Source organism: Balaenoptera borealis, assembly GCF_965194805.1.
Source record: "Balaenoptera borealis genome assembly, chromosome: 4".
In the NCBI taxonomy this organism is placed as follows: domain Eukaryota; kingdom Metazoa; phylum Chordata; class Mammalia; order Artiodactyla; family Balaenopteridae; genus Balaenoptera; species Balaenoptera borealis.
The window spans coordinates 58,399,592-58,425,978 of NC_138861.1; the positions used below are offsets into that span (position 1 = coordinate 58,399,592).

At 44.6% G+C, this 26,387-nt stretch overlaps 2 protein-coding genes across 2 annotated transcripts in view; one reads left to right on the top strand and one right to left on the bottom strand.

Annotated features, from left to right (window-relative positions):
* The window catches only part of SHROOM3 (shroom family member 3), a 533,396-nt gene that overhangs the window by 489,352 nt on the left and 17,657 nt on the right, over positions 1-26,387 (bottom strand). The window lies entirely within an intron of this gene.
* The window catches only part of SCARB2 (scavenger receptor class B member 2), a 69,131-nt gene continuing 51,252 nt past the window's right edge, over positions 8,509-26,387 (top strand). The window contains exon 1 of the mRNA XM_082389378.1: positions 8,509-9,017. Within this exon, the coding sequence (XP_082245504.1) occupies positions 8,901-9,017 (117 nt within the window). The 5' untranslated portion in view covers positions 8,509-8,900. The remainder of the gene's footprint in view (positions 9,018-26,387) is intronic.

The following is a 26,387-nucleotide window of genomic DNA, read 5'->3' on the forward strand; positions in this document are numbered from 1 at the left end:
TATTGTCTGAAGTCTGGGAGGGTTATGCTTCCTGCTTTGTTTTTTTTTCCTCAGGACTGCTTTGGCAATTCTGCGTCTTTTATGGTTCCATATAAATTTGAGGATTATTTGTTCTAGTTCTGTGAAAAATGTCATGGGTAGTTTGATAGGGATCATACGTACTAAATCTGTAGATTGCTTTGGGTAGTATGGCCATTTTAACAATGTTAATTCTCCCAATCCAAAAGCATGGGATATTTTTCCATTTCTTTGAATTATCTTCAATTTCCTTTATTAATGTTTTATAGTTCTCAGCATGTAAGTCTTTCACCTCCTTAGCCAGGTTTATTCCTAAGTATTTTTTAATGGAACTTTAAAAGCTATTGTGTTTTTACACTCCCTTTCTGATATTTCATTGTTAGTGTAAAGAAATGCAACTGATTTCTGTATGTTAATCTGTGTCCTGCTATCTTGCCGGATTAGTTTATCAGTTCGAATAGATTTTGTGTGGAGTCTTTAGGGTTTTTTATATATGGTACAATTTGGATACTTTTATTTCTTCTTCTTGTCTGATTGCTGTGCCTACATCTTCCAATACTGTGTTGAATAGAAGTGGTGAGAGTGGGCATCCTTGTCTTGAGGCCTCATTGTTTTGTTTTGTTTTGGTTTTTGGCCATGCCACTCGGCTTGTGGGATCTTAGTTCCCCGACCAGGGGTTGAGCCCAGGCCCTGGCAGTGAAAGCATGGAGTCCTAACCACTGGACTACCAGGGGATTCCTGAGGACCCTCATTGTCAAACGTGCAGGGATTTTTTATGGTTTCACACATAGATATTAGCATGCCAGGTAGATCCCTTCAGGTTGTCACCTATTATTAAAGAGTTTGGAACTAATTCCACAATATCACCCAGCATAGGTTAAGGAATAGGCTTTATTGGTGAAAGGAAAACTCACAACACCAGGGTGAAGGCTGCTGGACAGCTTCTCCCCACCACCTTCCCCTAAATCCCCCTCACCCTCCACAGTGGATCTCCCTTCCAGTAGGGCAAGTGTGAGAAAGTGGCCTTTATTCCCTGTAAGGGAATAAACAGATTGCTCGGTGTCAGGCAGTCAGGATTTAGGGCACTGGCTCTCTACAGGAGTTGATTAGGAATGCCAGCTGCGTTGCGTCCTGGGGACCTTGGGATATACATATCTGTGGGATGTACAGTGCCCCACGGGGAAGTAAGGAAGGCTTAGAAGAAGTCACCAGTCTCATGAAAAGCAGAGTATTGAGTGCCATCTCTGCTGAGAGAGAATGAGGGAGCCCCCTTTTATTTTCTCCCTGAAGAAAAAGATGCTAGACCTTTCTAGAATTCTCTACCATCACTGAATTTTCAAAAGATCATATTCCAAGAGTGATTATCACTGAAATCAGAAATGGTATATGAGAAAGAAAAAAAAAATCCTTGGAAGTATTTGATATCTATACATCTCCTTCGTATACACTACCATCTCCTTATAAAATTCCCCTGTGATTTGCAGTTTTTATTGAAGTGAAATCCACATAACATAAAACTAACCATTTTAAAGTGCACAGTTCAGTGACAGTATAATTGCATTGTTGTACAACTCCCATCTCTGTCTAGTTCCAGAACTTTTTATTACCCCAAAAGAAAACCCCATACCCATTAAACAGTCCTTCCTTATTCCCTCCTACCCTTCCCTGGCAACCACCAATCTGTTTTCTGTCTCTAAGGATTTACTTACTCTGGATATTTTACGTAAATGGAATCGTACAATATGTGAACTTTAGAGTCTGTCTTTCACTTGGCATATTATTTACAAGATTCATCCATGTTGTAGTATGTAACAGTACTTCATTCCTTGCTGTGGTTGTATAATAGTCCATTGTACATATTCCCACATTTTGTTTATCCATTTGCTGGCTGATAGACATTTGGCTTGTTTCCACCTTTGGCAATTGTGAATAGTATTGCCATGAACATTTGTATACAAAGATTTGTTTGAGTATCTGTTTTCAATCCTTTTGGGTACCTACCTAGGCATGGAATTTCTGGACTATATGGTCATTCTATGTTCAACTTTTTGAGGAACCATGGTTGGTATCTTTGTCTCCTCTGGTTTAATTAGAAATGCAGAAAAACAGTGCCACTCAAGATAGCCTGTAATGCAGTTGAAGCAATCCCTTATCCTGAATATTCTGAAACATTCTTCACTGAGGCTAAAAAGAGAGAGTGTTTGTTGTTTATCAGAGAATTGGAAATGTTTCTAAACCAGTAGTTAACTGATAAACAATCTTCTTTGGAGCTGGACCCTTACAGGAGGCTTCTGAGAGACTCAGGGAATGTGGTCAGTGCAGTGGCCAGGAGTCCTGTGGGCACTAGGCTAGAGGTGAGGCGCAGCTCTTATTTTTACCCTTTCCATAGGCTAATTCCTTGACCTGCACCCCAACCCTTACCACACCCTGTCCCCAGCCGAACACTGACCCTCACGCAGTCCCCTCTTCACTGCCCATCGCCCCGTTCTACTCCCACTCAGAGATACTGAGTAAAGTCGACTTTCTCATTTAAGACAACTTCTAACCATAGAAGACATCATTAAGGAATAACTGTAAACTCTTGTGTGGTTTATTTAGCACGGATTTCATAATGCGCAGGAATCAGACAGCCCTGATATTTCATAATCCACTGGCTTGCCACACTGAGTTGAACGGCTATCTAAACACACAACCCAAGCTTCGCTTGCTTATAGAAAGTACCACCAAACTACCTCAAGTGACGACAGATTAGAATGCTTTTCACATGAGCGCACGCGTTGAGGATTGTATGTTTAGCCATTTCGTGGTTGAGGGGAACCTGCAGCTCACTCCTGGCATCGAGTCCAGGCAGGCGGAAGTATTCTGTCTCTCAAACAATGAATTCTGATCCACCGCCACTCCTGAGGGGCGTGGCTGTCCACGAGACTGAGAATGATGGTACTGCCACAGCGTCTCCAATTTTCCCTGCTTTCCTTTTGCTCTTAGTAAACACGAGGCCAGAAATCCCAAGCAATGGTTAAGAGGCTAAGAGCCCAGCTTAAGTGTCTGACAGACTCAGACTTCAGGACTAGTTTGCTTCGTACAAGCCACGTGACCTTGGACCACTTTGTCAACCTCTCTTTGCTTCAGCTTCCTCATCCTGACAAAAGAATGTCTACTTCAGGGGGCATTATGCGTGTTAAATGAAGTAACTCGAGTCCAAGATCTAGCACGGCGCTTGGCACATTGTCCAAGCAGCAGGTAGAATTGTTGACATATTAACCAATTTTTGCCCAATATTTCTTTTTTTCCTCTTTTTCTCCTCTGCCTCCCCCTCTACCCACCCCGCTGCCCTGCCAAGCAGTCTCAGTGAGAAGAGACTCTGATTGTGGTTTCAGGGGAGGGAAGGGAACAAGACAAAAAAGTTGTCTCTTCCTAGTTGTTGTTTCAAATACTCTGCAGCCCTAGAGGAACAACAACAACAAAAAAGAAACATGGATTTGAAGAGGGAGATTCTCATTTTCCCACAAACCCAAACAGAATCAAACCCAAACCCAAACCAAACAAACTAGAAAAGACTCCCCTCACTTGGGGTACAAAGATGATTACAGGGAAGCTATAAGATTTCTTGGTTGGATGAGGCAGCAGATGGGCCAAGGACAACCTCCCGGATTCCCTCTGCCTTGGTTTGCTGTGTGATAGTATATGAATGGTAAAGCAGCTCTAATCCAGGAGCCTGTAACTTGTCTCATAAAGAAGTTGGGTAAACGTGAGAAGTTTGGGGTGCTTGTTAAGTGGGAAGGGAGGTGACAGAGATTCTTTCTTATGGATCCAACATTGCTCAGGGTTAAGGATGCTCCACAAACATTTAGAAAAAAAAATACCAGATCACTAGGGTGTGATGGTACATTTTCTAGATCACCTTCAAATCATAGTAAGAAAGCTAAGAGTTTCAGATACCTCTTGGAGCCAGGCCGATCACAAAGTAAGTAAGGCCTAGGGCCACCTGCATCCTTTTACAGGCTCCTAAAATAATGAATAAATAACAAAATATGGTATTTCAGTTATCCATTATGGCATAACAAACCACCCCAAAACGTAGTTGCTTAACACCCAGACATGCAATGGCCGATTCTGCAATGTGGGCAGGGCTCACAGGGATAACCCATCATCTCTGTTCCCTGTGGCATATGCTGTGGTCATCCGGGAGCTGGGATGACCTGTGAGTCCCCTCTCCTTCTCCAGGGTCTCTTTTCATGTGGCTTCTCATCACCCAGCGGTCTAATCTGAGCTTCTAACATGGCAATTGGATACCAAAAAGGTAAAGGAAGGAGCTGCCTAGACCTACAATGGGCACACTCCCGTCACTTCTGGCACATTCTACCGGTCAAGGCAGGGCACAGGCCAGCCCAGATTTAAAGGGAGGGGAATAAACGCCACCTTTGACTGGAGGAGCTGCAGGAGCCTACAAAGAAAGGAAGACTTGCTGACAGTCATATTTAGAAATGATTTCCCACACAGGGTTGTAAAAACTGTGGTGTATTCTAAATGTTTACATTTAACACATCGACACTTTTTTTTTTTTTTATCAGATGCGTATGTTTGATTTATTTATTTATTTTTATTTTTGGCTGTGTTGGGTCTCCGTTTCTGTGCGAGGGCTTTCCCTAGTTGTGGCAAGCAGGGGCCACTCTTCATCGCGGTGTGCGGGCCTCTCACTATCGCGGCCTCTCTTGTTGCGGAGCACAGGCTCCAGACGTGCAGGCTCAGTAGCTGTGGCTCACGGGCCCAGTTGCTCCGCGGCATGTGGGATCCTCCCAGACCAGGGCTCGAACCCGTGTCCCCTGCATTGGCAGGCAGATTCTCAACCACTGCGCCACCAGGGAAGCCCCACATCAACACTTTTAACATAACCGTGTACAGTGACTATATGATTAACCTCCTCTGAGTATAATATCAAAATTTTAAATTTAAGGTGGGGCCCAAAGAGTCCTTCTTGCTTCTCCCTGACTCAGAGTCTGTTGTCCTGGCGCCTGTCTTAGACTCTGTGAAGGAAGTTCTTTCTTTTCTGAGTCCTGAATGATTGTGTAATTTGCAGCGGGCACCAACAGTTATTCATTCACAAAGGCACTTGTTCCTCTCAAGTTCTTGTTCTTCTGATTTTAGGTATAGAGGGGTCACTGGGAAAATTCCTGACTGTCTCCCTGCCAGGGCATCAGTATCCCCATCCAACCAGTAGCAGCAGTAACCCCTTCCTCCACTGTCCGACCCTCCAGAGCGTGAGAGGAGCTTAATAGTCTCTGTACCTGCCATGCAGCAGCTACCCCTTGTATGTAGAGATGGAGGCTCATCTGGAAGGGGAGATGATTCAACAGCACAAAAAACCCCAAACGTTAAGAGTGCCAAGTGAGCAGAGGAGGTGACACATCCTACAGATCAGAAATGAGGAGGCGGTCTCAGGAGCTTTGGAAGCTTGTATGAGAATTTGGGGGGCTTTGGGCAAAGTCCCTGTCAGTAGCTGCCATGGGATGGAGAAGATGAAACCGAACAGAAAGACAGCCAGGCCAGGAGCTCAAAAGTCGTCAGCTCTTTACCTTACGAAAGAAATTGCTGTGGGATCACAGATTGCTATTTGGGGAACATGATTTTTTTTTTTTTTAAGCTGTTTATATTTTCTGTAATTTAGGTCCTTTTTGTTCTCTCTTAGTGTTTAGTACATTTTAAAAATGCTAGTCTGGTCAGCTGCGCTAAGAAAGAGGTTTTTGTCCAGTTTGGACCAGAGTTTTAAAGGGGAAGCAGCTTACCAACCACCTGACAAGGTGGAGACAAGTGCTGTTGCCCGAGTGAGAGAGCCTCAAAGGGAGGGTAAACCGAGAGCAACTGAGTTGGAAACTGGGGTTTAGATGCTCCCCCCACCCCGAGATGTGTTTATCAAATCTGGGTCCATCTCTCCATCCCCGCAGTCTGTTACTCCACTAGTGGCCCAGACAAGAGGCAAGAAGAGACCTCAATGAACAATGAGAAGGAACAGCACCCTGGGATCGGTGGCCCAGGGCTGGAGTGGGCGGGTCGCCATGGAGTTTGCCCTCCAGAATGCAGCCAGCAAACAGAAAAGCTGGTCTTAGTCTGGAGACGGGGGAGGGGTGTTCAATGTGAGCGTGAACCGCTGGGTGCCAAGTACTCAAGCAAGCAGGTTACCAAATCATTTTTCTAGTTAATGCAGGAGAGGACACACACAGGCTGCAGAGGACCCCGACCAGTGCCTAGGAAGGGGATGAGTGAGGGTTACTGGGCTCGCACAGCCCCTGAAGCAGACTGGGGCACAGGACAGAGCTCAGGTAGATAGGTGGAATCTAAAGCAGAGACAGGGTCAGAACAGGCCATTATCACGGCAGAATTGGGGGCAGGGAAAGGCTGCTGATGGTGGCCTGAGGACTGGGGACCACGCAGGCATCCTGGCCGTGAGGTTTGGAGGAGCTGAGTCACTCCAGACTCCACCCAGGCCTGGTTCTCTGGGACTGCTGCGCGAAGGCCTTTGGTAGCGACAGATGGGTAGAACTGGGAGTGGGCAGCCACTGTCATTGCCAGAGTCACGGGCTCAGGCCCGCCCTCACAGTCTGCTCCAGTTATCTAAAACCCGGTAACGTGCCAAAACATAGTGGCTTAAAACAACAACAGTCCTTTATTTTGCATTTCAAGCAGGGCAAGGCAGAGACCACTCTGCTCCACGTGTCTGGGGCCCATGACTCAAATGGTTGGGGACAGCACGGGGGCTGGCAGGGCATCTCCCCGTGGTCTCTCCCCTGTTCTCTCCAGCATGGAGGCCTCAGGGTAGCTGAGCTTAGTGGTGGCTCAGGGCACCAAGAGCTACCATTTCCAGAGGCTCAGAGAGAAGCTGCAAGGTGTTTATGATCTATCTTAAGAAGTTCCAGGATATAGTGATTTAGTGCTTTCCATCCCTAAATCCAGCCCAAACTCAAGGGGAACGGTATAGACCCCACTTCTCAATAGAAGGAGTGTCAAAGAATTTGCCACCATTTTCAATGCATCACAGCATCTCACCAAGTCGTCAGCAAAGTCTCCCAGCTGAAACCCCTGTTCCTAGATTCTCACTGATGGCAGCTGGGAGGCAGCAATGCACTGGGTAGAAAAAGTGAGGGCTTTGGAAGTCACCGGGCCTGCATTCTGGTGGAGGCAAGATTCACTACTCAGCAACTGGTTGAGCTTGTTAGGTTACTCACCTCTCAGAGCCATGGTTTCCTTGTGTGTAAAACAGGAATAATACTACCATAATGGCCAAGAAAACGTACTCTCAGAACTTGCAGTGCAGAGCATAGCTGACCAATGGCCCTGTCCCAGCTGCTGAGCCCTAAAATCTATCCTGTGATTCTCATCCCCAGCTTGGTGCACAGGCCAGTTTCCTAGGGCTGCTGCCAGCCCATGCCTAATGACAAGAAGCCTATTCCTGGGACATGCTGGACTCCTGGGACAGGGCAACTTGGCTTAGGATCCCCCAAGGCCTTGCTGAACTTTCTTAGAGCTTCACTGTAGCATAAGATGCTTCCTTCCATTCAGCCTTCCTCTGTCGCCTCTCTCCTTCACAAAGGCCACACCTGCATCCCAGGTCCAGCTTCCTGTCCAAGTGCCCTCATACATCTCTGGCACAGTGCTCCCATCTGGCACTGCTTTGGGGGAACTGGGACAAACAGCCACAAGGCTGCTGTGGGTATTAAATAGGTGTGTGTAAGCACCTAGCCAAGGCCTGGCATATAGCTGATGTTCATTCAACTAATACTTATTGAGTCCCTGCTGAGTGCGGACTTTAGCCCGGCTGCCTTGGGACACATTGGTGAGCAAAGCAGATGAGAACATCAGGGCCACCTGCTTGAAGCCTCTTGCTGACCCCACTGAGCAGGGATAAAGTCCCAACTCTCCTATGGGACACAAGAGCCCTTCAAAGTCTGACCCCAAGGGGCCTCCACACCTCTCACCCCACACTGCACACCTGAGCCTAGAGTCAAAAGTAACTTCTTTCCGCCTACAATCTTGCTTTTTCACCCGCGATGTCTGAACACAGCTTTTTCTTCTCCTCCAAATGCTTCTTCCCTCCCTTGCACACACCCCTCACGTGACAAACCCTTACCCATCCCCCAAGACCCAGTTCAACTGTGAGGTCCTAGGTCGCCGGGGCAGAGGTGTGGTAGGCACAGATCTCAGCACGCCCCCCGTAAAAGCACTTGTTACATTGCGCCTTAATTACGGTTCACAGTGTCCCCGCTAACTTGTGAGCTCGTCTAGAGCAGGCGCAGTGTCGTATCCATCCTGAATCCCCCGTGCTTGGCACTCGGTAGGCCCGCAGCTCGTATCTGAGGAGGCGGTAGAGCCGGGGAGGGCAGGCGATTTTCCGGGGTGGGCGCGGGGCCTGCGACGAGGGGGCGGGGGGCGCTGCCGGGCGGGCGTCAGGGAGCCGCTGGCGCTGGGGGGCTGCCGGGACTGGCCGCGAGTCGCGCGGGCCGAATCGCGGCAGCCGCTGCGGGGCACATGACTGCGGGCTCAGCCTCCGCCCCGCCCGCTTCCCCGCGCAGCTGCCGCCTGTCGCCTCCCGGGGCTGCGGAGAGCCCGGCCGGCGAGCGTCCCCGCCCTGCGCGCTCCCTTTTCCTCGCGAGCTGCGCCACAAGGGCGTCGCGGCTGCCCCGGCCAGGGAAAGCGAAACCAAGCGGGCCTTCCACTCCCCACCGGCCGGCGGGGGGCCGCGGAGTCGGGGGCCGCGCGCATCGGCCGGGCCGCAGGCGCCCGAAGGTCCCGGGCCTTCCGGCCGCTACTGTGGCGGCTGCGGCGGCGCCTCCCTCCTTCCCTCCTTCCCGTCCAGTCGCCGGCCGCCCGGCCCGTGAGCGGTACGCGGAATGGGCAGGTGCTGCTTCTACGTGGTGGGGACGCTGTCCCTGCTTCTGCTGGTGACCAGCGTCACGCTGCTGGTGGCCAGAGTCTTCCAGAAGGCCGTGGACCAGACGATCGAGAAGGTGAGGCGTGGCCGGCTGTGTGTGTGTGTGTGTGTGTGTGTGCGCGCGCGCGCGCGCGTGTGTTGGGAGGACACTTCCAGCCCACCCTCCCTCTGCTAAACCTTGTGCAGGGAGGATCTGCACCCCGGCGAACCCTCTAGACTAGAGCCCTGCTTTCCTCCTTGTCTTCTTGGGGTGGGTTGGTAAGGGTTAAAGAAGGAGGAGAGGAATGAGAACGCTTCTGTTCCTTTTAGAATAATAAACAAGACTACGGATCTAGACTTTTAAAGAAAGATTCCACTTCTCTTCTGTCGTTTGCATCCCCGCCCACCCCGAGCCCTCCCTACGCCCCAATTTCTGTTGGGCCCAAACTCATTTCCCTCCCACTTTATGAAGAAACAAAACTAAATGAAAGACCCCACAGGCTGCTTGCTGTGGCCTTGGAAGTGATGTGGGGTGGGGATGAGAAGCGGGTGTGTGGTCTATTGTGTCCTTGCCTTCCTGGGCTGATCCCGCCCTTGGTAGCCAGGCCAGGCCTCTGGGCTGGGTGACTTTCCAGTCCATCAGAGTCTGTGTTTACCGGCCGACTTAGATGTTTGGTATCTTGTACCAGCAGTCTGTGTTGCTTTGTTTCACCGTGGATTCTTGCTCTTCTCAAACAGCCATAAGCTTCAGGCAGAGATACATTTAGATCCTTAAAAGAATCTGAGCCCATCTCTTCCCCTTAGATGTGTGCGCTGGAGAGCTGGTCATTTCAGATTTTTCCATCCTATGATTTCACCAGTAGTCATTTCTTCTGCCCTTTCACCCACACCCACCAATCTGTGTGGAAAGAGGAACCAGAGAGAGTTAATGGGATCGCTTTTTCCTTTAAAAAAAGATTATCGGAGCAACCTTTCTTGTTAGCACCCATAACTGCATGCCTAATTTCTTCCACTGGGTGACGCTTGCAGTTGGCCAGATAATAAAAGCCCCGGGCCTCCTCCAAGATTGATCACTGCACTCCCAGTTAGCAAAATTGTTTCGCTCCAGGTGGCAAAAGACATATTCCTTTAATAGAGGCTTTTCTAAAGGCCATCAATTACTTGAAATCTGACGGTTAAAGGCAACTTAAAAAAAAATGCCATGGCAAAGCATAGTTTAATTTTTTTTAAGTTCATGTTGCCAATGGGAGACAAGGCCCACTGTCCGAGCTTCTCAAAGGCCATTGTTTTCTCTGAGCACCCATGTTCAAAGAAAAAACTAAATTGAATCTCTCCACGCTTGTCCACCTGCAAATCCACGGCACGATTGTTTAAGGATGTAACCTCTTGCTTGGGTGACTAGACTTAAGCAATCCAATTGCAGTCAATTGAATTTTCTTGTGTGGCTTTGAAAGGCTGTTTCAGGAGAGCCCTGTAGGTTGAGTGATCTCCCCCCGTGTCTCAGATATTATCAGCCTTCTGATGCTCTGTGGGTCTACATTCATGGGCGGTTGGCAGGGAGGATGCCGGGGGTTGGGGGGGGGGTGGGCTGTAAGGCAGGACTTGAGTTGGTGTTGATATTTGGTAATTGGCTTTTAAAGATGTTTTTTTCCATGAGGAATGAACTCAGATCTGACTGATAAATTATAGTACAGAGGAAGTGAACTTTCAGAATTGCCTCACTCTGTTAAGGAATATTGCACAATGTGGTATGTGAAACTAAATGAGAGGGCTAGTTTCTGTGGACAGGTGTGGGAATATTGTAAGGCAACCAGAGGTCACGCATTACCATCATTACCATTCTGCTTTCCTGGATCACCTGTAGGATGTTAGCATGAGATGGCGGGAAAGAGTAAGGACTCAGCAGGTCAATTCGTGGGCATGAATCCGGGCTCCACTGTGTACTAGCTAGGTTACCTTTGGCTGGTGCTTAACCTTTCTTGATTTTAGGTTACAGATGGGTTAACCCCATCTGTAAATGGGGTTAATAACAACTCACGTAAATAGAAGGACTATAAGAATTATTAGAGAAAATGAGTGTACTTTTCATGGGGTATAGTTAGTATGTATAGTTATTTGTAAACGATAACAGTTTTATTTTCGTTAGAAGGCACGTCAGCAAAGAAAAAATACATGAGATTTGAGGTCAGGCACCCTGTGTTCAAATCCTAGCCCTGACATTTTCAAGCCTTTTGACTTTGGGCAAGTTACTTTTCTGAGCCTCAGTTTCATTCCTTGAAGTGAGGATGTTAGCCATCTTGGGCACAGCGGTGCATTTACCATGAAGCTCACAAAGCTCAAGCTTTGGGTCCCTCGCTTGCACAGGCCCTTCCAAAGCCTTCTACCTAATTCTGTATCCAAAATTTTCTTTTCTTAGGGAGGGCCTCCACACCATGTATAAGCTTCACACGAACCCAGGATCTGCCTCTGTGTGTGCTGTTGTGAGACTGAGTGAGGTAATCTGAGCACAGCATCAGGCATGGAATAGGTGATAGTTATGGCTGCCATCATTCTTTCCATTAATGTTGTTATGGAAAAATTCATTCATAACTTGACTTTAATATACTTGTAATATAATCCACCCTGTTACTCCCAGTTCTTAATTTTTTTCATTTGAAGACTGTGTCCTGTCTTGTCTACATCAAAAAGAGAAGAGAGAAAAAGAATGACAATCAAATGAGTAGGTTGGGTTAATTATGAGAAGCTTAGTAACATAATTCCTATTAGAAGAATTTGTCTCATGTGATAATTATCTTTGATCCCCACAGTAGCCAGGGATGATTGAAGGGAGATTTTAATTTTGGCCGTCGAATAGAGTGGAAGGAACCAAGACAGTTTGGTTCCATTCTTGGCTTGTTATATTATGCCTTGCATTGGGCAAGCCCTGTAATTGTTTCTCTTTACTTTTCTCAATTGCAGAAGAGGCAGAGTAATGCTTCCCTCCTTGGCCCACACCCGCATCCTGGGGGATACTCTGAGCATTAAATAGGCCTTCCCTGTCGAGCATTTTAACATCCCTGAAGACAGAGCTTTGCAGAGACCCAGCAATCTCTTTTCCTCCCTAGAACCTGGAAGGGCAGGATTTTATGTGACATTTCTTTTGGTAACCCTGCTAATTGTTCTGGCACCTAGTGTAGTGCCTGGTACATGGTAGGTAGCTAAAAAGCCTGCTGCCTCACTTTTGATCGTTTTACTTGAAAGAAGAGTGTCCTAAGAATCAGCAGAACTTGGTTAAAACTCCTTTTTCTGTCACTAACAAATACTTGGATTAAATTGGACAAGCCAAGTAGCAAAGTATTGAACCTCTCACACCCTTAGGTTCCTCATCTTGAAAATGGGGGTAATAAGAATACCTACCGGGCTTCCCTGGTGGCGCAGTGGTTGAGAATCTGCCTGCCAATGCAGGGGACACGGGTTCGAGCCCTGGTCTGGGAAGATCCCACATGCCGCGGAGCAACTGGGCCCGTGAGCCACAACTACTGAGCCTGCGCGTCTGGAGCCTGTGCCCCGCAACGGGAGGGGCCGCGATAGTGAAAGGCCCGCGCACTGCGATGAAGAGCGGCCCCCGCACCGCGATGAAGAGTGGCCCCCGCTTGCCGCAACTAGAGAAAGCCCTCGCACGAAACGAAGACCCAACACAGCCAAAAATAAATAAATAAATAAAGTAGCTATTTAAAAAAAAAAAAAAAAAAAGAACAACCTCAACACGTAACAAATTAAATGGCTCTCAACATTTCTCATTATTAAAAAAAAAAAAAAAAAAGAATACCTACCTTTGGGTTGGTGCAAGAATGAAATAAAAGGATTGATGGAAAGCATATAGCACAGTCCCTCCCAAGCACCTGACTTTGTTATTGTTATTTGTATAGGCAACATATTTGTACAAACAACAGTAAACATTTGTTATTGTTTCCAGCTATTCATTTCTCATCTAGGAACTGAAGCTTATATAGTAGATAAAGTTCCTTCTAGCTCCAAATTTCTGAGATTCTATGACACAAGCATACGACCTGTGCTTGAGAACAACTCTGCAGCTCAGGATATTAAATTTGCCTTTAGGCTTGTTGACGGTTTAAACATCTCCCAGAAATGAGGACACAGAGCTGGCCAAAGTCAGGGCTGACTAATAAGAGATGGGCTGGCAAGGGAAGCAGTGAGAGGACAAGAGACTGTTGACACTTTGCTTCCTATTCACAGACCAAGGAAGAACCATAGCCTTAGGTCTCCACCATGAGACAAACAGGACAGATTCCCTTACCCTTTGCCAGAACCTGAGGCTCTGGGCAGGTACCAGCTGGCCTCCATCGGGAGCCAAAGCAACTTTGGAGCTGTTCTAGTGCCTCAAGAAATAAAATATAATCACTGATAATTTAACCAAATAACATTGATTGGTGAATATGTGGGGTCTTTTTTAAAGTCAAATGAGTAAAACATCTTCATTGTTGTTTATGTAAAGACAATCAAGTATATGTAATCTTAAAGGGCTCCTTCTTGCCCGGCTACCTCATCTCCTTAGTTGTCTCTTTTCAGAGTTAAGAAGACATAGAATCTTAGATTAAGAAAAAAACCTTAGGCATCACTTAATCTGTTATTTTCTAGTCAAGGAAACTGAGACTGTGTCAATTTTGAAATGGATGGTGGTGGGTATCGAATTACCTTTACACCTGTATGGCACTGGATACGTAGATAAGTGACTTACCAAAGTCCAAATGGAGAGGCTTGGGGGGCAAGCTGGGTCTCCTAATTCGCTTTTCCCATCCTGAGGATGACCCTACATCCCGTCGCCTGTGACAGTTCTGGCCTATTTACACCTGTTATCCCGGAGCAGTTACTAGCACCTTCTTTCCTTTCAAAAGATTCCTGGTGACAGTAAATTCTACCCTCGCATATCACATTGTCCTCCACTTCTTGGCATTAAAGAGGAGCAATGCTCTCTGAGGAAACGAGGCACCCTCACGCGAGCTCAAGAACGAGCTAGCCGGCTTTTTATAAAGCCCGAAGAGGAAGCTCATAGAAATCCAAGGGTGAGACCCACAGCACAGTCAGGCCTCCTACCAATCCAGTAGAAACTGGAAAGTCAGCAGGACCAGGCACACTCTGTGTCTCCCACTCGTTCCTCTGCTTTCCCCACCAACCAGCTTCCCCTGATTCCTTGGGCGCAGGCTGTTTCCTCATCTGGAGCTTCCCCAGCCCTGACCCTATATGACTCTTCAGCTACTGAGCCTCCCAGGAACGTGCTTCATCTCTCAGTTCCTTCTTCCCAGATTCGTGATAGAGTCATGTGATTGGCTCAGCACAAGCAGAAACCATAGATCTGTAAACAGAGGCCGTATCCTTGCCAGATTCTTTAACTCCTAAGCAAAATTATCTAACTCCTCCCTGGCTTTTAGAAACATGACCTGGTGGCATCAAAATCATATTATGTTTCTTTCAGCTGTTACTAATTCATGGTGACCGTGCGTGCATTCATTACTAATGGTTAAGACAATGGAGTGAACCAGTCGTTCTCAGTGTTGTCTCTAGACTCTAGGGAACCACGTCAGAATCACCTATAGAAATTTAAAAAATAGAGACCCCACCAGCCCTGCTGAATCAGAGTCCTTAGAAACAGCACCCAGATCAAAGAGCTAACCATGAAGTCTGTGACTGGTTTGGATGGTGATTACGTTAACCCACGTCTTCACTCCTTGAGATGGCAATTCTTTTTTTTTTTTTTAACTTTGTATTTTATTCTTTATTTTTGTTTATTTTTCTGGTAAAAAAAATACATGCCATTGTAAAAAGTCAGACAACAAAAATTAATAAAAGAAAGATAACCACTGTTAAATATATTGTTGATTAATCTACATTTTTTCATTGTGCATATATAGTAATACATATACTTTAGAGAAATGGGGTGCTTCTATTTATTTTTAATTTATTTTTAATTTGCTATATTTATTTATTTATTTATTTATTTATTTTTAAAATTAATTAATTAATTTATTTATTTATTTTTGGCTGTTTTGGGTCTTCGTTTCTGTGCGAGGGCTTTCTCCAGTTGTGGCGAGCGGGGGCCACTCTTCATCGCCATGCGCGGGTCTCTCACTGTCGTGGCCTCTCTTGTTGCGGAGCACAGGCTCCAGATGCGCAGGCTCAGTACTTGTGGCTCACGGGCTTAGTTGCTCCGCGGCACGTGGGATCTTCCCAGACCAGGGCTCGAACCTGTGTTCCCTGCATTGGCAGGCAGATTCTTAACCACTGTGCCACCAGGGAAGCCCTCTATATTTATTTTTAATTTCAACTGGTATGACTAACATATAAAAGAGTTGATAATTCTAGTTGGGGCTATTACTCTTAGTAATTACTATTATTCTGCAGGTTTACATTAAAGGAGATATCTTTAGGGAGGGAGGGGAAGGTTCTAGATTGTGAGAATCGTTTTTGTTTTCTCGTTGAATAAAGTACAAGATTTCATTGTCAGGCCGCAGTGAAGGGGCCATCTGTTCTGCCAGACACTTGCTTGTTTCCCAGGGAAGAATCGGCAGGTGGGATTATAAGATCATTAATGAAAACACAGGATGTTGGCCAAGTGACTGGGCATTAATGGCCTATATCATCAAGATATATACTCTATATACATGATACATTACATGAAGTGACTGTTTTTTATCAAAGCTGGTAACTAGTCAGAAGCAACCGAGGAAAATAAAGGCTACATTCAGTGTTTGCTCTCTATATCCAAAAGCACTTTTAGGTATATTCTTTGGCAGTCATCTGTTTATTTAGCAAATATCAATATTTACTGAGTGTGAACCATTTGTGAGGCAGTGTGCTAAGAGCTACGGATACAATAGTAAATGAGACACAGCCCTTACCCTTATGGAATTTATGATCTAATTCAGACTTTTGGGGCTCAGACCCTTTTATTCTCTTAACAATTATTGAAGACCCCAAAGAACCTATATTTCTGTGGGTTATATCTATTGATATTTACAATATTAGAAATTAAAACGGATACATTTTTAAAACACAAGAATACACAAGCACATATTCCGTTAGCTGTCAGAGCAATGACATCATTACAAGCTGTGTGACCTCTAGAAAGCTCCTCTGTATGCTCATGAAAGAATGAGAGTGAAAAAGGCAGATTATGTCTTAGTATTATTATGGAAATAGATTTGACCTTGGGGAACCCCCTGAGAGGGTCTTGGGGACCCCCAGAGGTCCTCAGACCACCCTTCGAGAACTACTGATCTGGTTTTCATTTAATTAATTTTGTTGATTTTTAGAATAATTTAAAAAATAACATAATGTCTCTGCTTTATTTCTGTAAGGCCAGTTTGGAAGCTATATTACTAATGTTTTCAAACCACCAGGATTTTGTTTAGTTTGTTATTGGGTTGGCCAAAATGTTCATTTGGTTAGTGAATGTTCAATAAAACTCTTGGTGAAAATGAAAAATGTGTCTTTTATGTTTACTTAAAACCGAACAAACTTTTTGGCCAACTCAATATATATTCATATGTCCTTTTAGTTTCATTAGTCCAGTGTGAAGCGTAGTAGTTTGGGCCATCGGTGATGCAGGTTCAGCAAATCTCCTGTCTTTTCCTGCATGTGAAACAAGCTAGACTAGAACGTAAGCAGCTCCATAATTGAATTCCTTGATAACTCCCCTCTAGCCTCAGCCCTGCCAGGGATTTTCTATTCATATGACACAATTTAGTATTTAAAGCTAGCCTGAAAGCTCTCTTTGAAGGTAGGGGTCCTGCCTTATGTAGCTTTGTATCCTCTTCCCAACCTGCTGAATGAATGTCATACAAAATAGATGGTCATTAAACATTGCGTGGATGAATGGAAGAACGAAAACTTAACATCTTCAGGATGATTTTGTTTGTATATTGTTATTTAGCTTCACATTTTTGTTCCGCTCTGTAGGCCAGTGGTCACGTTTGCCTCACTAATAGTTTATGCCTTTAAAATCTGGAAAATTCACCAAATAATCCAGCTTTTCAGCTTCTCCGGAAACATGTGGCTGTTTTGCCGTGCTGACCCCATCACAGTCCTGTGTGGCAGCAGCCTGGGCAGAATAGAGGCTGCTAACCTCCCTCCCTGTTCCCACCACGGTCACACCCCTGTTGTCCCCTGACCGCAAGGCTCAGTGAAGGTGCCCTTTGTCATGGTGCTTGCTCTGCTGTCTTTCATAGAGTAGAGAAATATCTGTTTGTGTCTGACGCTCTTTACCAAAAGAAGGAAAATGAAAGATAGCCTGTGTTTAACAAAATGTGTTTAACAAAAATGGGAGAGGGCATATTTCTGTGTAGAAGTGAATATTATTGCTAGGATTTGGCTTGTAAATATGTACAGACCTGTACCTGCTTCACTCATTGACCTTTCCCACGTGGCTCCTTTGGCATCTGAGTTTTCTACTCTTTCTAGAGAAAGCAAGGCAGAATGCCATTGTTATGGGAATGTAATCATTACTCTTGCAAGTCCCATTTTAAGGATATTACTTTTAATACTATATTTCTGATAGTCCACAGTAATGGAGGGAAGAGGAGACGTAGAACATCACTTATTTCATCTTTGGGAGATATAATCGCAACCAAACAGGTTGTAAAGGAATGACTGGCTCCACAAGTTATACACAGAACCCAGCATTATTGTCACGGCCACACTTCCTATTTATTCACATCTTAAAATACTTTCTCTCATCCACTCCTTCAGCCTCTTCCCCCCAACCCCCTGCTGGCTGGAATCCACATATATTTCCCCAATTTTCACCTGGTCCTTTTGATTAAGTTTCTGTCTGGTGGCTGCTTTTTCTTTAGGCTGGCAGTTCTCAACCTTGGTTTCACATTTGTAATTACCTGGAAGCGTTTAAAAAGTACTCTAGTGTGTATTTTGTAGCAGGAGCTTTTTCAGGATAACTGTTCCACCTTCTTGTCTTGTATGTAATTTTTTTTTAAAGGTCAAGTTTTTTTTTTTTTTATAAATTATTTATTTGTTTATTTTTGGCTGCATTAGGTCTTCGTTGCTGCGCGCGGCCTTTCTCTAGTTGTGGCGAGCGGGGGCTACTCTTCATTGTGGTGGCTTCTGTTGTTGTGGAGCATGGGCTGTAGGCACATGGGCTTCAGTAATTGTGGCTCATGGACTCAGTAGTTGTGGCTCGCGGGCTCTAGAGCGCAGGCTCAGTAGTTGTGGCGCACAGGCTTAGTAGCTCCGCGGCATGTGGGATCTTCCCGGACCAGGGCTTGAACCCATGTCTCCTGCATTGGCAGGCAGATTCTTAACCACTGCGCCACCAGGGAAGCCCCCCTTGTATGTCATTTTATAGACAGAGTAGCAGCTTACACATAAACTAACATTTGAACCTCAACTGTCAGATCTCATTAGCCGAAATTGTTGGAGTTGCAATTAAAGCAAAATGAGTTCAACAACAGTGACATAAAAAAAAAAAAAAAAGCCAAGGCATTTGTTCTTGAGTTAAAATAAGGTCAGAGAATAAGGGTAAAATGTTAATGGCAGTGTATTTCTTTTACCTCAACAGAGAATTTAAAAAGGTAAATAGTGCAAATTACTTATATTACTATAAGAGTCTGCATTGGGTTTGCTTAATTTCAGGGAGAAATTTTTAAAATAATGCAAACCAACTGGTGTTTTGCTATATGGTGAGTTTTATTAATCTGGAATCCAGTGAGAATCATCCACATGCTATTAGATCAGGTTCTCAAAGTTGGTCTGCATCATCTCTGGGTGAATTCAGATGGTGTAGACGGCAACATGGATGCTGAGTTTGTGTTTAATTATTAAGTAACACTTTATTGAACTAAAAGAACAACCAGCAGTGCTCTTGAAGCCTGGAAGTTTCCTTTAAAGTATTACTTACTCCCACCAAGCCCAATGCAATTCCCTGAGTGCTTATTTTTATCATCTGGACGTGGCTTATACCAGGACAGCCGGTTCAGCAGCCATCCTTGTGCTGCCTTCCCAAAAGATCTCTGTCAGGCTGGCTTGGATGTGTTGTATCTTGTGGCTGTACCAACTCATGTCAGCTCTCAGCAGAAGCAGCTAATCCAGCCCATACCTGGGGGAAGGTGGGCAGTTGAGTGTTGCTGGTCTCTAAAGGACCTGTCAGGGGATGACAGCGGATGGCAGGTGACGGGCTGCGTCAGGTCAAGAACCTCAGACTTTATCCTGTGAGCAGTAGGGAGAGTGTCTGTCCTGATAGGCACTTTTGATAGAACTCTCTGGAAGCTGATGTGGATAATAGCTTTGAAAGGGCCAAGGCTGGAGAGAAGGAGACCAGTTAGGAGACTACCTGTTACCTAATTACCTATTAGGAGACTAGCTAATACTGAACAGTATTGCCTCAGTCCACGCCGGTGATGAAATAGGCACAGGAATAGAAGTGGAGAAGGGGAGGAGGTAAACTCAATAGGACTGAGTGATTGATTAGGGGAGAAGATCATGAGTCCCTTTTCTGGTCACGTTGATGTTGAGCAGCCTGTGAGGTATGCAGATGGGGCTTTTAGGATGGATCCATACAATTGAAATGATCCAAATAATTTCAGGCATAAGCCCCTCTTTGGGCCTTGCACTGCTACACGCAGGTCAATTTTGTGTCCTTAGCTAAATGTCTTCTTGAAACAGGGCCTATGCTTGTTGGGCATAGAGAAAGCTCTCATTATATACATATTGGCTAATTAACTGAAAGGTACGTTTTTCAGTCCAAATGATTAACTTGGCTGTTGACATTACAGATTGACCACGTAACTTGATCATCTTTCCAATACCTCTCTTGATGGTAGTGCCACCATATTATGCCTGGAACAATTCATCATGTTCTGCAGTATACAAAGTCACATTGTAAAACTGATTTGGGACCTTACGCTGATTGTTAATTTAGCATAAGTGGAAAACTCTGCTGGTTACAGGGTTGTCTAGTGGCCCAGGAAGGTCTCGGAGCCCAAGTGATGATTTCTCTACAGTTTCACGGTCTTTCTGGGGTAGGTTGCCAGATAAAATACAGGATGTCTAGTTAAACTTGAATTTCAGATAAACTACAAATAATATTTTAGTGAGTATGTCTATGCAATATTTTGATTCATTTCAATTTATAAGTTGTTAGCATCTTCCTATATAGACGTCATCTCTCTCTCATACACTTTTTCTTGAATTATTTGAATGCAAGTTGCAGATATTACAGCACTTTGCCCCTGAATCCTTCAGCATTGCGTCCTAAGAATTAAAGCATTTTTGACATGGCCTATGCAATATTTGGGACATCCTTGGGCATCCTTTGTTTTTATTCACTAAATCTGGCAGCTCTACCCTGAGGGTGCGATGGTGGGGCAGCTGCTAGAGTGGCCAAGCATGGGCTTTGCAAACCCACAGACCTAGACTTGGTGGGATTTCACTTGACTTACTGGCTCTGTGAGTTTGGGAAAGCCGGTGCCACCATTTCCTTACCTGCAAAATGGGAATTCTTACCTTGCAGGGCCAGCGTAAGGCTTAGAGATCCTTTCCATAAAGCCCTAGCACAGCACCTGATTCCTGGAGACTTTCAGTAAGTAGCATTTTAGCAATGATAATTGTCCTTCTCTGAGCTGAATGTCAGGGTAGGAGATAAAAATAAAGAAGCGACTGTTTTAGAAATGTTGGCAGCTGTATTTATAAACTCCCCTCTGTTCTCTCATTCCCCTTCTGTACTTAGTGTGTACACACACACACACACACACACACACACACAGATGCACACACACCACCCCACACCATCCACTCTGGGATTTACAGTGGGTTCCGTGACAGCCATTTAGCTGGGGAAGAAAAGAGACATGTTAAAGGTACAGGAAAAACCAACACTCTTGAGAGCAAGATTTGAATGGAATCAAAGGTGGTCTGAGACTTGTTTGAGTGTTGACGCAGCTAAGAGTGACCAGGGAGAGGCCGGTGATGGGGGTGGAGGAGAATCCTGGGTTGTCACAGCACCTGCTGTCACTGTGGCTCTGGCAAGCTGTCAGGGATTGTTCCTGTTAGTAGGTTTTCATTTGCTTTGTTTAGCGAGGGACTCCAGTCTACCAAATGTTTATTTCCCTCCTGGAACTTCGTCATCCACTTGAAACTTGGAGGAACAAGTTCACATCAGACTGTCGTGAGAACAGCTAGTCTTACCCTCCCTTCTGGGAAAGATTTTGCCTTCCTTCTTTCTGGGAACTCTTCCCCTTGTCTTTGGACTTTTTTGGCTAAGCTGGATACAAACCAGGCAAGATAAACTTAGGCAGTTAACCGTCTGTTCACTCACACTGACTGGCTCTTTTGGGGTTCATAATTCTGAGATGATTTTCTTTAATAAAAAACGAGGTTGCAAATCCTTTTTTTTTAATTGAAGTATAGTTGATTTACAATATTGTGTTAGATTCAGGTGTACAGCAGAGTGATTCAGTAATATACATATATACACACACATATATGTATCTATATTCTTTTTTTCAGTTCTTTTCCATTATAGTTTATTACAAAATATTGACTATAGTTCCCTGTGCCGTACAGTAAATCCTTGTTGTTTATCTATTTTATATATAGTAGTGTGCATCTACTAATCCCATACTTCCAATTTATCCCTTCCCACTCCACCTTCCCCTTTGGTAACCATACATTTGTTTCTATGTCTGTGAGTCTGTTTCTGTTTTGTAAATAAGTTCATTTGTACTACTTTTTAGATTCCACATATAAGTGAAATCATATAATATTTATCTTTCTCGGACTTACTTCGCTTAGTGTAATAATCTCAATCTCTAGGTCCATCCATGTTGCTGCAGCAAGTCCTTTCTCACTATGAAGTTCTTCACACACTGTGGCGCTTGTCAAGAAAAGCTGGCGAGGAACACAGTGTTACATCAACCGTCCTGACAATAATAGGAAAAGAAATACTGTACAGCCCAGTGTGGCGGATGGAGGCCCTTGGCGCTTGTGAGGGAGAACTGACCACAGCTGAGGACGCATCAGCCTTACCTCTGTTTTGCAAGGACAGAGGAAAAGCTAGATGAAGCTGGTTCTCTGTATCTCCTCCTTCTGCCTTCCCTTGGGGTCTGTTAATACATTTTGTAGAATCTGAGTTTCTTTCTTAGATTTTCACTTAAAAAAAAATGATAAGGGAACAGTTATTTTTTCTGCTTACAAAATTACTTTACTTCTGTTGTAAAAAAAAATCCAAACAATGCAGAGAAACATCACAGAGAGAATGCAAGACCCTTCATAATCCTGTTCCATAGAGATAAATGCTATTAGACATTTAGTGTGGAGGCTTAGTGATTTTGAGGGTAACTAAAAGATTGAAATTGTAAAATTATCTATATATCACCCCCCTGGTTTCATGTTTGCATTTTATCTGCTAGTCTTGTCCACACTTAGGCATATTTTACATTGTCTGCTTTTACCATTTAACATACGTTATGAACATGTTCCTTAGGTCTATGTAGTTTTTATAATTCTAATTGCTTTCTACTCCAGCCTGTGAATTATCGTAATTAACTAAGTCATTCTTGTCCTGTTCAACATTTTGTTTATTTCCGATTTTATACTAATTCCTTGTTGTTTCAACCTAAACTGAATTTTATGTAGGGCTGAAAGAGAGAATCATGACTAAAGACTTTATTTTTTCCCCCTCTTTCATTGTTTGACATTTGTTGGGTTGTCTGTATTTGAGCAGACTCATGGAAGCGACATGATTCCTTTTTTTCTTCAGACTAAGTCCTGGAACCCTCTCATCCCCAACCTGAAGATGGTAATAGTCAAGATCGCAGTCACCATTTATTGAGTATTTTGAGCATGGCCTGCGATAAGCGCTCTGCTGAATCTTCATTTAATCCTTACAACAACCTTAGCCAAACCCTCCTTCCCACGTATGCCAGTGTAACCTTCTGAAACACCTCTTGCCTGTGTCAATGCAAAATAGGCAACGTGGCACAATAGTTAGGAGTGTCAAATAAAAAACAAATCTGATTGTAAAGGGGAAAAGACTTTGCAGTAGGGACAAGGGGACTTGCATTAGGGAGAACCTCTGTGTGATCTGCAGGGCCTCAAGGCTTAGCCAAAAGGGTTTTCCTTTTATAGTGAGGAGTTCATGGGGCTGGGAAGGAGGGAAACCTAACCAAAGTTTGGTTAACAAACATTTTTCCCCCCAGCTTTATTGAGGTATGATTGACAAATAAAAATTGTATATATTTCAGGTGTACAATGGGATGCTTGATACACACCGTGAAATGATTACCACAATCAAGCTGATTAATATATCCATAACCTCACAGAGTTAATTCTTTGTGTGTGTGGTGAGAACACTTGAGATCTATTCTCTTAGCAACTTTCAAGTGTACAATACAGTGTTGTTAACAATAGTCACCGTGCTGTACCAGCATTTCGCTCCCATTGACCAGTGGGGTCAAGCTGTTCAGCTAATCATTATGAGGCAACAAATGGGAATCTGGAGGGTCAGTGCCTAGCCTTGTCTTAGGTAAACAAGAGAGACATCTGTGAATCTAAGTCACATGGGGCAGGGTGTTTCTTTGCAGTCAACCATTTCCCGGAACACGGAAGCAGAGATTCCCGAACCATTACTGTTTTCCCGGGGCATGAGGCTCCGGTAAAATTCAGCATTGCCAGGAGCCCAGGTTTGCAGTGAGTCCTGGGGTGGGAGGCTAGCTGCACCCTCTGCTAGCAAACCTCAGGCGTTCACCTAACCTCTCTGAGCTTTGGTCTCCTGAGGTGTAAGATGGGGAAGATGATTTCCCTCTTGTAGACGGTTGAGGGGATTAGATGAGATAAAGCGGCAACATAATGCCTGGCTCTTGATAGTATTCTGCAGCTCAGAAACCTTCCATAACCCCTCCTTATATATCATGTAAAATCTAGACTCCTGGGACCCCAACCTAGCTCTCTAAATCAATCTCCCTACTCCCTAGAAAACCCACACCCAATCACATCTAATACCGTCCCTCCTCTGTATATTTTACTGTCTCCTTCTCCACATCCACTCTTTCTGATTAAGCAGAGGGCTCCAGGAGAGATGGACATGGAACAGGCAGGGAGGAAGGGCTCACTCTGTCCAGCCAGACAGGATAGTCGAATCAACCCCAGCTATCCATAAGGAGGTGATAGTCGAATCAACCCCAGCTATCCATAAGGAGCCCACCCCCGTGACCTCCTCTGCTTGCCAAATTTTTATTCATTCTTCCTTGCTCACTTTAAGCACTACCTGTCTCCATCTCAGTTCGTAGAATCCATTGTCTGAACACCACGGAGACCACTGCCTGGTATACTCATTGACCATTTCTTACGGGCTACTTTACATTGTTGATTATCTTGCATGTGTGAATTACCGTCCCCCAAATAGAGGGTAAACTCCTGGAACACAGAAACCATATCTGTGTTGCTGGGTATCTGCTACCTGCAGTGCCTGGCACAGACAGTGTTTGGATGATTTGCACGTATAGTTCTACGCTTTGCAAGAAAACCATGGGTATAGCGCTGCTTTAAATAGTTGTTAGGAAAAGGGATCACAGAGACACACAGATTTTTCTTTCCACCCACAAAAGGAACTGGCTGCACTTAGCTCTTTAGCGTGCTGGGTTACCGATAAGACACACAAACTAATAGGTGCTAGATCTGTGTGTTTCTGATTCTAGTGAATCTGTATCTGAATTGCTTTCTCTGTATCTGAATGTGGCTGAAATGGCTAGGGAACAACCACTTCCTCTGGGTATACTTTAAAGGCTCCTTGGACTTGTAGCAGTCGAGCTGCTGTTATAGGGCCTTGACTGTGGCTTTGCCTTTGACTGATCATGCCTTTCTTCTGCTCTTCTCTGGTTGTCTCACATCAGTTTCTTCTCTCCCAGCATCTTATAAGCAAAGTTGACGGAAAATATAGTTTTCTAGTACTATATTTTGTGGATTGAACCAATATTTCTCCAAAACCTGCATTGTCCTTGAGGAGTGGGGAGGAGTAAAGAAAAAAAAAAAAAAAAAAACTCTACTTTTTTTTTTTGTAGGTCAGCACCCTCTGTTTTGAGAAGCCAACTGTTAACCTAATATGTTCCAATATAATAGCTGCACTTTCCTTCTCATTTTTGGTTGCTAATATCACTGCTTCATGTAGATTCCAATTAACCTCAATTTTTAGAAGATGTTTTCTGTCCTGAGCACTTTTTTTCCTAAGAAATTCCTATGTAATGAGTTACAGGGTTCAAAGGAAGGGATGACCCATCCAGTTAAGGGGAAGGTACTCAAGGAATTCATGGAGGAGGAGAAATTATTGCCCCGCCTTTTTCTGGAAATTTCTGGATAAGAAAAAGAGGTTCTTTTTTTTTTTTTTAATGTATGTATGTATGTATTTATTTATTTATTATTTGGTGGCACTGGGTCTTAGTTGCGGCAGGCGGGGTCCTTAGTTGTGGCATGCGAACTCTTAACTGCAGCACGTGTGTGAGATCTAGTTCCCTGACCAGGGATTGAACCCAGGCCCCCTGCATTGGGAGCATGGAGTCTTAACCACTGTGCCACCAGGGAAGTCCCAGAAAAGAGACTCATTTTAATGAAATCAGATGACTTTGAAGGTATCTGTGGGCCTTCAAAATCCTCTAGAAGACAAATAATTATTATATATGTGTTACATTTCTCATAGCTAACATACTAGTTTTAGGTAGGTTATATTCATGTTACTGAGCTGTTTCTAGGTGCTGTGTGTATACTTTATACCAGAGAAACTCTACCATATAACTTGTATAACTAAAATGTGTGGTAGGTTTATACCCATTTTATTAAAATGTTGTATGCTGAGGTGGGGTGGGAGAGTGGAGAAAAGGGACACTGGGTTCCAGACCCAGTTCTGACGTGAAGCAGCTGTACAACCTTGACCACAGGCCCTTCCTTACCCTGCCAGGGCCTCTGGGTTCCACCTGGTAAGCCTCTCCAGTTATGCTGCCCTCTCTCTCTCTCTGGGCCCGACTCTCTCCCTTGTTCCTCCTCAGATAGCTAAGACTCCTGTTTAGAAGATAAGATAAAAGACCACGAAACTCTTAAAAAACTGCCTAAAATGACCGGTTAGGCTGCTGTATGGCCAGGGTAGGGAGAGAGTAATGTGTGCAGGAGCAGGCGGGGAGGGCTTCACAAAGGAGAGAGTCTGAGCTGGACCCGGAGCTTGGAGGAAAGGGGTTTCGTGGTTTGTCTTTAAATTTTTCTATCTCAACAATCTGACATCAACCCCCTAAATCAGTACTGATAGTCAAGGCCAAGAATATTTCAATAATGTGTTGTTTGGCTAGAAATCTGATGATTAGATGTTCCGAACTGATGCCAAACCACAAAGAGTCCCCAGTTCTATGACATGGCTGACTCATGGATGTGAATTGACTTCCAGCCCTCCAGATGACTGTTTTTGCTCTGACAAGCTTAG